The sequence below is a fragment of the Euleptes europaea genome, chromosome 1, assembly GCF_029931775.1.
Source record: "Euleptes europaea isolate rEulEur1 chromosome 1, rEulEur1.hap1, whole genome shotgun sequence".
NCBI lineage: Eukaryota > Metazoa > Chordata > Lepidosauria > Squamata > Sphaerodactylidae > Euleptes > Euleptes europaea.
This window is the reverse complement of record NC_079312.1, coordinates 134,925,361-134,940,387: the sequence shown is the minus strand read 5'-3', so window position 1 is coordinate 134,940,387 and position 15,027 is coordinate 134,925,361. Positions and strand designations below refer to the sequence as shown.

General features: G+C 43.3%; 1 protein-coding gene across 3 annotated transcripts in view; it reads right to left on the bottom strand.

Annotated features, from left to right (window-relative positions):
- Positions 1-15,027, bottom strand: part of RPTOR (regulatory associated protein of MTOR complex 1) — a 494,290-nt gene that overhangs the window by 425,654 nt on the left and 53,609 nt on the right. For all 3 annotated transcript variants that reach the window (XM_056867014.1, XM_056867015.1, XM_056867017.1), the window contains exon 3: positions 7,568-7,650. In XM_056867014.1, coding sequence (XP_056722992.1) covers positions 7,568-7,650 — 83 coding nt within the window. The remainder of the gene's footprint in view (positions 1-7,567; positions 7,651-15,027) is intronic.

Here is a 15,027-nt window from a genome sequence, read left to right as displayed (position 1 = left end):
TAAGAAAAATACACCAAGACTGAACAGGAAAGCAGGGGGAAACTTTTTGGTAGTGGCAGAAAATGCTCCTGTCAGCAATTGTGGGGGTGGGGGGACACTGCTCACCCAATTCAGAGTGAGAGCGACGCAAATCTTGTCAGCATTTTACAAGCTATCAGTTACCTCTGTGGCATCATACAGCCAAACCTGATTAGCTACCTGCCATCGTGATATACTCATTATGCAATCCACAACTGGTTAGGATCAGTGCTCCTAGGAAAAAGTCAGCCTAGCTTTTAAAAGTGGTAGTAAACAACACAAGAGGAAATTCTAGAGAATGTTTTGGCCCCTCTAAATAGGTTAACATTTGATGTAGCCCAAGAGTACATTTACAGAACACTCTACTCAGAAACTCCCAACAGAAATACATTTTATAAGCTCAGCCTATTGATTTTACACCAAAGTTTTATCAATAAGAACCCTAAATTTGCCGTGGCTTCTTTGGATTTTTAGTTTTATTTTAACAAAGACACCTAGCTAGTCAGCAGAACAGAGAAATGTTGACTTTTTTAGTGTTAACATTCATTAAACTTAAGCAGATTGTTCTTTTTTCTCACCCTCTTTTGCCAGCACAACTGCTAAACCTATTTACAACTCATGTACATTCATTATTGCAGCAGTTTTCAAAGTATAGTAACTCAGGACCCCCATTTTGATTTTTAAAATTTCATGCCCTGCCGTCCCCACTCAGAAGTTTCTATAAAATGTCCACTCAAAGTGCTACGGTTGCCAGCCTCCAGGTAGTTGCTGGAGATCTCCTGCTATTACAACTGATCTCCTGCCGATAGAGATCAGTTCTCACATGGAGAAAATGACCGCTCTGGCAATTGGACTCTATGGCATTGAAGTCCCTCCCCTCCCCCAAACCCTGCCCTCCTCAGGGTCTGCCTCAAAAACCTCCCACTGGTGGCGAAGAGGGACCTGACAATCCTACAAAGTGCACAATAAAATCAACATGTTCTGTCCTCTAAACAAATCTGTGAAAACCACATCAACTACCATTAAAGTAAGTTTAGTTAAATGTACATTTAAGCCTGTACGTGATCTAAAACATCAGGTATCAGAGGACAGCTGATACAGGGCCACAGCTCAAAAGACCCTGAACCTTATTTTACTTAATTTTAGCAGCTGCTTGGAAGGGACTTTGTGCCAGATGTCTGCTGAACAGGGTAATAACAGACCTGGGAAAACTTCCATAGTTGTTGATAGAAAGACCAATGTCACACAAAAGCTAAACTTCTAGGACTCAACTGAATATCTCTGTTGGCTATAATTGTCTATGAATGCAGAGTGGCATCTCAGTATATCTTTAAAGTGGAAAACAGAGTGAAACCCAGTTCAGTTTTATGGCAGAAGTAACTATGACAATTGAATTTGGACTATGCCATGGTGCCATTCAGACAATTGGGAGTTCCTACAGCTGAACTATCTATTCCCAGGAACCAATCAGCACATTATCTTGCTAGTGCACAGAGGTGATCTAGAAGCTCTTTACTGACCGCAGGTGGGGTGATTCTACACATTCCCATTCCCTCAAGGAAAAGAACCCCTGTTCCTACACCAAAAAATGGAAAGCAATTGTTTAGATATTAGCATTAAAAGGGTTCATCCTCTGCCCTTACAAAGGACTCATGGACCCCCTGGAGTACCATTGGGGTCCACAGAGTATAGCTTGAGAAAAGTAATGATTGTGAAACAATCACCGTGTAGTGCAGAGCATGGACAAATTGGCCTTACCAATTAGACAAGCTTATTTCTATGAGTATATCATGCATATTCAAGTTTATACCAAGTTTCCAAATAACAATAAAGTTTTGTGTCGAATAACAAAATAAAGTGAAGTGCCATATGAATCTTAACAAAACAAATGACTTAATACATGTTGTAAATAAACAGTCTTGACTTAATCTTGTCTTTAAAAGTACAGCTGTAACGAGCCGCCTGGCTTTGGTACTAGTTTCACACAAGCTTTATCAAGTGGTATGTGTTTGACTCCCTGCAAGAATTTTAAACAGAGCTATGTTATTTTTTGTTATATATGTTGTAAAAAGACTGTTAGCAATGTGGGCTCACCTTCCTTAATTAACCGTGTCTGTCCAGAGTCACTAAATTTTTGTCGTTCTGTAGAAGATAACCAGTAATTAAAGTTATAACATTTACTCTAAATGAGGAAGCCAACATTTAGGTTGTTATGACAATAAAATAATTTAAGCTAAATTTAATAATATTGTCACATACTTCTCAGCTCTGTAGCATCAGTATTTTCATTCTTTTTAGGTTGTTCTTGCTGGGAATCATCACAAAAGTTCTTTACTGTCTACATATAAAACCCTCAATACTGAACAGCTGTTATCCATTGTCTTCCAGTTGTGTGTGTGATACTGTGTGATCCTGATATAACTTACCGTATTTTTCGCTCCATAACACGCACTTTTCCCCCTCGCTTTTGAGGAGGAAAATGTCTGTGCGTGTTATGGAGCGAATATGCACAGAGCCGGCTGGGCCCGCTGCAACGGCGCGCCTAGCCGGCTCTGTGCACATTCGCTCTAGGCGCGCTGGAACGACGCGAGCCGTGCGCCCTGGTGCACAGAGCTGGCGGGGGTGTGTGTGTTAAACTGCTCTGCGCTGCCTGGGCGCCCCCCTTCCCGGGAGTCCCGGGAAGGGGGCGGTGGGTCTTTAACCTCCCCCCCGCGCGCTTCCTGGTCCTGAGGCTCAGCTGTTGGGCGGCGGCGAGCTTCAGGACCGGGAAGCGCGCGGGGGGGGGGGTCGAAGATGGTGGTGCTGGGGTGGCTCCTGCTGGGCTCCTGGGCGGACAGTGCCGGAGGTAAGTGGACCCGCGGCCTGGCTTCCTTCACCGGTCAGGAAGGAAGGAGGATCTCCTCAGAAGGGGCTCCCTCCCCCACCCCAGCTTCCCCTCCCCCACCATCCCCCCTCCCCCCGCGGGCGAAGGCGGCGTCTCCCCCTCAGGCCTACCCCACCCCCGGCCTTCCTTTCTTCCCTCTCCCACTTCCCCCTTGGCGATCCCCCGCTGCACGGAGGCCGGGCGAGCAGAAGGGAAGGAGGGAGGACCCGGCGGATCGTCCCGGCAGCGGGATCTGGTCTCGCTCTCCACCCGGCCTCTGTGCAGCGAGTGGGGGGGTGCTGGGCTGGCAGATGCACCAGTTGATGCCCCCTCCTCTCTCCCCCCCGTTCTTGAGCCTTCCCCCCTCCCTCCCTCCCTGGGCGCACACGGGCCAGATCCGACCAAGCACGCCAGCCAGAAGCCCTCCCCTCTCCCTTACCAGGCACACAAGGGGCCACTTTCCCTCCTCCCTCCCCGGACGCACACGGGCCGGATCCGGCCTGGCGCGCCAGCCTGCAGCCTTCCCTTCTCCCTCCCTGGGCGCACACGGGCCGGTTCCGGGGACTGAACCTGGGACCTCCTGCATGCCCAGCAGAGGCTCTGCCACTGAGCTCACAGCCCCCTCCCCTCACTTTCCCCACCGCCCCCTCTCCCGTACGATCCTGGCCCCGGAGAGGGCCAGGCTTGCTTTCCCCGCCGCCCCCCCTCTCCCGGGCACAGTCAGGCTGCCCATTGGTTTGCATGGCAGTAGACCTGGCCTCCTGACTGAGACAGGAGGCCAGGTCTACTGCCATGCAAACCAATGGGTAGACCTGGCCTCCCTGGGGCATTCACTCCATAAAACAAGTTTTTAGAGGAGGAAAACAAGATTTTTTCTTGTTTTCCTCCTTTAAAAACTAGGTGCGTGTTATGGTCAGGTGCGTGTTATGGAGCGAAAAATACGGTGTGTCTTTGTTCAAACTTATATATATACATGATACAGAGAATCGTTGTACACAAGTAATGTTTACAAGTAGGCAGAAAACTAATGCAGAATTTAACCCATGAGGAGCTACTGTGTTTAGTTAATAAATATATGCTGCTTCTTGTTTTAGAATTTTATCTACATCCACTCTGTTGTATTGATGTGGCTGAACGCGAAAAATCACAAAATATTTGAAATAATCTGCAGTGTGTCCTGTTTGTCAAAAATGGGAAACTAATGGTCTTCCATGTTTTTTGCATCTGATTCTAGAACAATGTTCAGCTATTCTAGTTCTTATGGGTCGTTGTTAGAATTCATGTGGCACTTCGCTGTAGTTATTTTGATATTTGACACAAAACATTGTTGTTATTTGGAAACTTGGTATAAACTTGATTACACATGATATACTCATAAAAATAAGCTTGTTTAATTGGTAAGGCCAATTGGTCCATGTGCTTCACTACACAGTGATTGTTTCACAATCATTACTTTTTGTTTTTCTGCCCCCGGGAACACCAGCACTGGGGTCATGGCAGCTCCTAAGCAGCTCCACACACACCCCACTCAGGATTGTATGGTTGATGGGGAAATCTCAACTTTTAAGTGTAAAATAACCTATAATCCCTCTAAATAGTGTAGTTGACCATTTTTTAATACTCCTGGGCCCTTTCACATGACCACCACATGTGTAGGAAGTCAGCTTTCCTACAAGGGCAGTTCCAATATTTGCCTGATAGAGTTAGGCAGACTTTTGAAAGTCTCTAAGGGGAAATGTACTACTGATGTATCGTCTTGTGACTATGAACTCTTGTTGGTAAATTGACGAAAACCGTGATCCCTTCTTACATAGAACGACCAAACATTTGTTCCCAAGTCATATTCCAGCACCTTACTGAAATGTTCTTGTGTCTTTTACAACTTAAAGGTTTTCACATATAGGCTGCAACAGTCACAAGGTCCTGCTGAACTAGAACTTGGATTGCTGCCATGCCAACTGAGGAAAGAATCCTTGTTGACTCACTATCACAGATGCAAGTCAGAAGGTGGCAGAATTCATGCTGTTGCCCAAAGTGTCCAGACTATCCGGGCTGTGTGACCGTGGTCTTGGTATTTTCTTTCCTGATGTTTCGCCAGCAGCTGTGGCAGGCATCTTCAGAGGAGTAACACTGAAGGACAGTGTCTCTCAGTGTCAAGTGTGTAGGAAGAGTAATATATAGTCAGAAAGGGGGGGAGTTGAACTGAATCATTGTCGTGCAAAAAGTATCAAAGGTAATGTGCTAATCATTGTCCTGTAAGTATCAAGATAATGTGCTAATGAGGGTGTGGTATGCTAATATGGAACCATTGTATCCTGAAGTGATCTGTTAATGTGTGAAATCCAAAGCTAATCTGCATGGATATTGTGGACGGTAGTCTTTGTTAGTCTGGAGGTTTTTAGGACAGGAAGCCAAGCCTTATTCATTCTTAAACTCTCTTCTGTTAAAGTTGTGCTGATGTTTATGAATTTCAATGGCTTCTCTGTGCAATCTGACAAAGTAGTTGGTAGAATTGTCCAGTCTTTCAGTGTCTTGGAATAAGACCCTGTGTCCTGTTTGTGTCAGTCCATGTTCAGCCACTTCTAATTTCTCAGGTTGGCCAAGTCTGCAGTATCTTTCATGTTCTTTTATCCTTGTTTGTATGCTGCGTTTTGTGGTCCCGATGTAAACTTGTCCACAGCTGCAAGGTATACGATATACTCCTGCAGAGGTGAGGGGGTCTCTTTTGTCTTTTGCTGATCGTAGCATCTGTTGTATTTTCTTGGTGGGTTTAAACACCGTTTGTAGGTTATGTCACTGATAGGATGGAGAAACTTTTGAAAAAGCATAACCTACAAACGGTGTTTAAACCCACCAAGAAAATACAACAGATGCTACGATCAGCAATTCTTTTAATTTGTTGAGAGACCTGATCTCCAAATTGGCCACAATTTCAGAGCTCTTCCATATGTAGAAGAAAGAACCTTTTATTTTGCAATTGTGTCAATTGGATGACTTGGTCTAAATTTTCCCATTGCCACTTCTGTTAAATCAATATCAATATCAATTGATATAAAGAAGATATCAATATCTTCTGATTACCACTCAGCTTGAACAAAAATTTATTTTATTTCAGTTTCATTATTCAAGAAAAAGAAATCTACCCTCTTTGCTCTCATTCCAATTTAGCCATATTTTCTTTGGCAATTTATTATTTTACTCATTTTATAAGTTACAGAAGAACAAATAAATAAATGATGAAATATCCACATGTCTATATATAACCAATCAGGCACTAAAGCCAAATGACTAGGAATAATTTCAGAGGGTAGCCGTATTGGTCTATTCTATTGTGTTTGATGAAGGGAGCTTTGACTCTTGAAAGCTTATACCCTGAAGCTCTTGTTGGTCTCTAAGGTGCTACTGGACTCAAATCAAAAGGTCTCCTAAAGCCAGGGCAAGTGAGCTCTCATCAAAGCCTTCCTCTTAGAGCATGCCCTAAAGCTTTCCACTGATCAGATTTTCAGACAAGAGATTGGTATCTGTGTTTGCCCATGCAACAATAAGATGGCCAGTTCAGCATAAGAATCTATTTCAATGCAGGCAAAACACAAATGAAGCATACTCATCAGAAGGTGATAAAGGGGGTGGGGAGAAAAAATATCCTTGGGTGTCCTGTAGAAAAGAATGCAAGTCCCACAGCAAGGACTGGTCCAGAAATCTGAATGATACACAGTTGCAGGAAAGTGCAACTGGTAAAATGACTTCATCCATAATTAGACACAGGTGGTTTATAGAGGCGTCATGTTACACTGGATACAGAGAAAGTATGTTGCTGCTAAAAGTATGAAAAGTAGGTTTTGTTCCAAACACACATAAGCTTTTCACCTGGACATTCACTCCTCTGAAAGAGTAAATGAATCACCAGATTAGTTAAAGAAATCGACCATTTCTTCCGTCCCAAAAATGCAGTCACTGTACCCCAAGGAATATTTATTACCTGAAGTATTTGAAAAATTGTTACAAAACTGAGAGTGATATACTTCTGAGGCTCAGATTCAGATATAATGTTTGCAAAACATTTCAGCAAAAGATGGAACCAAGTCCATAATGGAAACCATTCACGTGATACGAACACAAAATGCAGCAATTTTCACCATGAAAGCAAATCTCCTTATTTGGGCTCAGTTTCTCTAGTGTAATTAAAATGGTCACAACCAGGATTTGAACTGCTTCACACAAATGACTCTTTACATGGAAGGAAGGCAACATGATTCCAGCTTTCAGTGGCTGTAACACCATAAATCTAATATTTGAAGCAGATCTAAGAAACAGCCATAATCAATACAGTCTAAACTAGACAAGACTACAAGAAATGAATCAAGAAATGGTGATGCACAAAGGGAAGCCGTAACTTACAGAAAGAGCTACTGCCTGTACATTTGAAAATGTACAGTAATGGAAGAAAATATAGATGCCAGCATAAAAATATTGACCTTAAAGACAGCAAGAGTACATGTTAAAGCATGTTTGTCAAAACCGAAAAGCTTTTGAGCATCAATCACACAAATGTATAAACTATACATAGTACAAAGTCATAAGGTACTTTCTGTACTTTAAGATGAAACCAAGGTTTTGTCATAGAAGCAGAAATACAACAGGGGGAAGAGAGGATCTGAATGCCCACATGTATATATACATACTTACCCTTGGTTGCCAGTTTTCATACTGCTTCTGCAAATTTGCACCAATGGTTTCCAGAGCTTTCTGTGGCCCCATTGACAAAGGATCTAAGACACATAAAAGAGCCATAAGTATTTTCGATCAGCACCTCAACAGTACAAGTACTTTCCATTACAGTTGCTTTGTATATATATTAAAATTCAAACACTATCACCCCATAACTTCTTTCTACAACCCTAATGCAGTCTGTGAGAATGAAAAATTAGCAAACTAGGCTATACAAACTATTCTATACAAATACATGCAAGGTAGAATGGACAGTTTATTTTTTCCTGTATTTATGTATGTACTATCCCGCCTTATATCCCAACTTATGAGACTTCCGAGGCAGCTCACAAACAAGATTAAAATAAAAATATTAATTAAATATACCCCTTCCTTTCCAGGCTGAGACAACTGAGGGGGCAACCTGCTGTCTATCTTGGGCAACTTGAGTGAAATTTAGGCACTATCTGGAGTTTTTGAGGTCTTTTTAATTGGGAATTTACTGTTTTAAATTTAGAATTTACTGTTAATTTCATTGTTGATTATTACCAATGTATTTTAAATAATCTTACCTGCCCTGAGCCTGGCTTTGGCCGGGGAGGACATGCTACAAAGCGCAAAAATAAACAAACAAACAAATAAAATGTATCATGCATAAAATTATTGAAGGTATACCTGGACTGTTGTTTTATTGTGCAACAACAAGAAGTCATTTCTAAGCTACTGCAAAAAATCATACTTCTCCAGCCTCCAGCTAGAAAGCCAGTTGCAGTGAAATATTGTGTGTGTTAAGTGCTGTCAAGTCGCTTCCGACTCATGGTGACCCTATGAATGAAAGTCCTCCAAAATGTCCTATCTTTGACAGCCTTACTCAGATCTTGCAAACTGAGGGCTGTGGCTTCCTTTATTGATTCAGTCCATCTCTTGTTGGGTCTTCCTCTTTTCCTGCTGCCCTCAACTTTTCCTACCGTGACTGTCTTTTCCAGTGACACTTGTCGTCTCATGATGTGACCAAAATACGATAGCCTCAGTTTAGTCATTTTAGCTTCTAGGGTCAGTTCAGGCTTGATTTGATCTATAACCCACTGATTTGAAATATTTGAAATATTACTATTATTATTATTAATCTGATTTATAGGCCACCCTTTCCCAGCCAAGACTAGGCTCAGAGCAGCTGTGCCTGAACTGTCAGTGGTTATTGCTGAGAAAGTACATTAATCCTGATGTCAGAAATCATGACTGCCCAAGCTAAATAGCTATAAAATAAAGAACAATCTCACTCCTTTACATTTGATGAGGTCATTAATATACCTTTTCAAAGTGGCAGACCAACTCCAAACAGTAAAGCAATGTAACAACAGGACCTAAATCAATACATCTCATTCTCAATATGGCCAAATCTGTGAATACCTAACAGAAGCAGAAGCTTTAAGAAAAGAATGCCTTCAGTGACCATTGCTAGTCAACCACAACAGTATTCCCAGCCTTCAAGCCTTGGTTTCTGTCAGTCAAAAGCAGGATGTGGGAGCAAGGCCCTTTCCAGGCCTGTTTTGGCATTTGAGGGAGGGCTTGGCATTTGAGGGAGGGCCTGGCAGCCTGCTTTGGCATTTGAGGGCCAGGCCTGGCAGCAGCCATCAGATGACTTGATACCATGTAATTTGAAAGCTATTGTTCAACAACAACCCCCCAGAAGCCAGTGTAGTGTAGTGGTTAGTCTCAGACCAGGATCTGGGAGGCCCAGTTCCAAATGACCAGCCTACCACGAAAGCTTACTGGGTTGACATTGGGCATGTGATAATTCTCAACCCATAACAGAGAAGGAGAGAGAAGCAGGAAAAGGAGAGAGGCTATGGGGACTTTCCAGGAAGAGAAAATAGTGGGTGGGCAAGGGGAAAAGGAGATCCTCTCCCTCAAGTTCTTGTGGACTTCCTACTTGTTTTATACATTAATGGGCAGGAAAGGAATTTCTCACTTGCCTTTCTCTAAACATAGATTTAGCAGGTTACAAATGAATACGGCACATTCTTGAGAGAGACTTGGATTGTTCACGTTAATTTGTTAAGAACAAACTCAATAGTACTCAAGTAAGAGAGTACAGGTCCAATACATTGGTAACAGTGCTCTCTGGCTGAGACCTTGAAAAACTGTATCTGAGATTTTCAGACAAGCATAGTTGACTGCATGGAATAGATATACTCATGTTTCTTTTAAATATTTAACATAAATATTCCATTTCATATATTCAGTACCTCAATTTCAGAACACCTGAACTTTAATGGACATAAGGATTACCGGAACAAACCTTTAAATTTAGCATCTTATTTCTCTAGAGGCTGATTCATTACTTACCAAAAAGAGGGGGGTGGGGTTAAAGTAGAGGTAAATAGCTAATGCTTTTCCAAGACAAAATCAAAATATTACAAAAGATACACAAGGGAAAATAATCCTTTGAGCTGATCTGCTCATCTTTCATAAAAAAATAGGTCTTTGTGGAAGCCTACGGTTAGATATAATCAACTGCAAGAACAAAAGCTGGTATCAAAGTAGAATTCAGTATCATGAGAACTGCAGTTTCTTTCCAGTTAAAAAACAAAACTCATCAAAAAGTTCCCCATGCCCTGCAGCTGTGAAGAAAAATGTGAAATACATTATAAAACCCCAGAGCTTTTTCGGGGAGGGGGGTACACAGTGCATGAGTTCTGGTGGTCATAAAACCATGTTCTTTTTTCTGCAGGCTACTATTTTGCAGCCCATATCCCAAGGAGCTCACAGTCCTCTGATCTCTATACACTTTTTCTTTCAACCTCTGTTTTAAAAAATGGGTGCTTAATGGTGTGGGTGGGCCGTGGCTGGGGAGGACTGAGCCCAGCCTTGGCTGGGGAGGGCAGGTTAGAAATTTAATTAAATAAATAAATAGTGAAATATTGCTACTATTATACTGGTTATAGCAAAGCTGGAAGAACCTAGGGGTCTAAAAATTGGATGCTAGCAGCCAGAACCCTTTATCACACTTTTCACCAAGGTCTACAAATACAATACATAAATATAAGCAACAATTTGCATTGTCTACTACAGAATTTGTGTTATACTGGTACAGAATTTGGACTTCTTTGGTGTTATGTACGCACAGCCATGTGTTGTACAGAAACCAGTGCAAGTTTAGCAATAGAATTAAGACACCAACAGATCATTAGAAGGACTAAAACACCAGAACTGTTAAAAAGGTAAAGGTATTCCTTGTGCAAGGTGTGGGTAATTACTGACCCATGTTGGAATATGCAAGGCTGTCATATTAGCTGTGGCAGGCAGAGTTAGATGTAGGGGATCTAACTGTCAACCTGGGCTGATGTCATGGCCTGGAAAGCCCCTAGGAGGCCTGATTACACTGGCCAGAACCAGTTGAGGCCAGAGGCTGAGGTGATGTGTTGCACCTGTAGGGTGACTCAGCCTGAACTACTAATTGATGCCTGGTGGTGGCATTATGTGTATAAGTGTTAGACTCCATGAGTCTGTGTCGGGAGATATGGTGGACAGAGTGTGTATTTAGCACTGTAAATAAACAACTGCATTTCTATAAGCTCTAGTGGTTCTGGTGGTCATTCCTGGATGTTGGCACAATCCGCCAGCTCTCGCGTCAACCCATGGAGTGACGTCACATCACAACGTTTACTAGGCAGACTATGTTTATGGGGTGTTTTACCATTGGCTTCCCCAGTTGTCTACACTTTACTCATTTTACCGACCTCGAAAGGATGGAAGACTGAGTCAACCTTGAGCCGGCTACCTGAAACTGACATCTGTCGGGATGAACTCAGGTTGTGAGCAAAGCTTTGACTGAAGTACTGCAGCTTACCACTCTGCACCACAGGGTTCTTATAAAAGAACTATTAAGGTGGGTTTACATTAAAACCAGTTTACATCAAACTGAATATTTTGCTACTATACTATCTTGCAGTCACACTGAGAGGGAAAAAATGACAAATCTGGATTTTCTTAAGCTAAGATTATTTTTAGTATGCCTGTTCAAAAATTATTCTCCACAAACAATTAGATCACCTCCATGGTCACTCATGAGATGTCCACACAGAAACCTGCAGCTCTCTCCCAAATCCACAAACCATAAGACTGCCTCTGAGACTGCACTGTGACTCCAGCAATACTTTGAGTGCTGTAAAATCACTATCCTTTTAGCTTCATGACACACTCCTAGAACACCAGTCCTCATTTTCATGAGCTACAATTAGCAGGTGCACTGTGCAGCCAGGTATGGGAGAGTCACTTTCACTCAACACTGGTGATGCAGTACAGTCACAATTTCATTTCACAGCACAAATGCCTCTAAAATAGGTCAGCAACTGGTAGCGTATGGGTCAACATCCCATGCTGCCATCTGCCCCACTGCTAGCAATGCCAGAGGAAAGAGAAGTGTGCAAACAAGGAGCATTTCTGGCAATGTGACATGTGTGTGTGTAAAAAGTGCTGTCAAGTCGCAGCCGACTTATGGCGACCCCCCTTTGGGGTTTTCATGGCAAGAGACCAACAGAGGTGGTTTGCCAGTGCCTTCCTCTGCACAGCAACCCTGGTATTCCTTGGTGGTCTCCCATCCAAATACTAACCAGGGCTAACCCTGCTTCTGAGATCTGACGAGATCAGGCTAGCCTGGGCCATCCAGGTCAGGGCTGGCAATGTGACTTGGTAGCAGACAGTTCTGGGGTATTGTCGCACAGGGCACTGGGCTGCAACCCTCCTGCCCCACTTTAAGATCTAAAGCTAGGGTCTTCAAATGGTATTGTGAGCCATATCCAACACAACAAATTAGTGTTACCCTGAATATTGCTAATGCAAATTAGTTGCCCATGGCCATTCATGTCAGATGAATGGCATTTTATCTTGTTGGAAGGAGGTGTCTAGTGGGGTGCCACAGGGCTCAGTTCTGGGCCTGTACTTTTCAAAATTCTTATAAATGATCTGGATAAGAGGGTGGAGGGAATAGTCATTAAATTTGTGGATGACACCAAATTGCAAGGAGTAGCAAACACACCAGAAGATAAAGAATTAAATGAGATCTGAACACACTGGGAAAGTGGGCAGATGTGGACAAGATGCAATTCGCAAAGATAAATGCAAAGTTCTACATCTGGGTAACAAAAATGAGAAGCATGCATAATGGGTGGGGGATACACTTCTGGGTAGCAGTGTGTGTGAACAGGATATTGGGGTACAGATGGGAAAGTACTGGCTGGATATTAGGAATTTTTTTTTGCAATAAGAGTTGTTCAGCAGTAGAAACAGCTAAGGAGGTGGTAAGCTCCCCCTCATTGGCAGTTCCTCCAACTTAGTTTAGCCTGACAGATGGCTCCCTACCTTGACTTGGCTAATATGGCCATCCGGACCCATGCCACAATATCATCAATACTACATTACTGTAATACACTATACATGGGTCAATTCCAAGACTCCAGTTTGTGAAGAATGCTGCAGTTTGGTTATTATCAGGAGCGAGGTGAAACATACATATTACACCAATTCTGCAGTTACTCCACTAGCTGCCCATCAGTTACTGGCCTGAATTCAAGGTACTGGCCATTACATACAAAGCTCTTTATAGCCTTGGACCTTACAGAAAAATGATGTGGCCAATTATCGCCAGTCTCTAACCTGCCCTTTCTGGGCAGAGTGATTGACAGAGCAGTAGCAGATCAACTCCAGGTCTTCCTGGATAACTTATCTGCTTTAGATCCTTTTCAGTCCAGCTTCAGACCGGGCTATGGGACAGAGATGGCTCTCCTAGCTTTAGTGTAGCCAAAGGCCATGCCTCTTTGTTGCTCTTAGAGGATTTATCTGCAGCCTTTGATATAGTAGATCATACCATCTTATTGAGGCATTTGGAGGCAGAAGTAGGTATCAGTGTATGTGCACTGAACTGGTTGAAATCAGTGCTCATGGATCATACTCAAAAGGTTGCTATTGGCAACCAGTTGTTACCAATGTGGGACATAACCTGTCAAGTTCCATAGGGCATAATTCTATTCCCCAATGCTTTTCAATCTCTACATAAAGTCCTTAGGAAAAATTATTTGTAGCTTTGGCATTCATTGTCATCAATATGCGGATGATACCCAGCTCTACCCAAGTCTCATGGTGATGTGGTAGAGGTCTTAAATCGCTGTCTGGTTGTTGTGGTAAATTGGCTCGCTCTACAAATCCTATATTCTAATAGCGAATTTGACCAAATATTTGGATACTTAAATCTGGTGACTGGAGCTGTGAATGGGCAAGTCGGATCTTTCTACAAACCTGAAACAACTGCATTCCCAATGGGAGGATTGTTACCAAGACTTGCATTGTGGCACAGACTGTTGCATTGTGGTGTGAGACCAAACTGCAGCCCGGCCCCATGCCTAGCTTGGGCCTAGAGGCCACCCTTGCATTTTCAGGCCCAAAGGGAAAGAGGGAGGGAGGAAAGTGAAACTTAGCTTATGCCACTGGTGGCCTCTAGAAGATACCAGCCCTTAAGCTCTCTCCATGTGTGCCTCTGCACCTCTGAGAGACATATGCTGGGGTGGCCTGCAGTAGATGCCATTGGAGATCCAGTGCTATTGCATAATCCCTTGTTGCAAGGATTTCCCCACCAAAATGAATCCTCTTCCTCCTCATCTAGGCTATGCTGATGCCCAGCCTTAGCATCATGTGCCATTCTCCCGAGCTGCAATTCCTACCATGCATCCAGGGCCTGTGCTCGGTGGGGGGGAGAGAAACAGCATTTCTGGCTCTCTGCAGCTACATGTACTTTCAAGGGGCTCACCAGCCCAGCTGTACAGGGGAAGAATCTCTGCCTCCATATCTGGGGAGGAACAGGGTGTCTCAGTCTTCCATGGAAGTGAAATCATCCAGGGCTTCCTTGACATCTGTTGTCCTTCCATTGCCTCAGCTTCACAGCTCCTCAGAAAGGAGGGGGAGAGTGAGGGAAGGTAGAATGGGGGGGGGGACAATGGAGAAGAAGAAAGTAATAGGCTGTGGAAGCCTAGCTCAGGAGCTCCCTCCAACAAACTGCACTCCTTGGCAAGGCAGGAAATTAACTGAGGAGTGAATCTCCACCCACCACTGGGGACAGGAAGCTTGAAACTAAGACCTGTCTCCTTAACTGATTGGTGGGCATCACCCTTGCTAATATACCCTCCCCTTCAGAGTGAGAAGATACAGCATAAATAGCAATGGCAAAACAGACAGACATAGGAGGAAATGGCAATGAGCAAGCGACTAAGAAGCCTGAAGTTGTTTTCACATGGGTTACTAGCCCCAAGTTCCATGTTTTTGGGAAGTGGGATCCTTTCCCGCTTGCCCACAACATCATGGTGCATTCATGCACCTCCTGGGGTTTGCCTGGCCTTTCTCAAATCTTTCCCAAACCTGCTTTGCTGTTAAGTTTATAGCAAAGC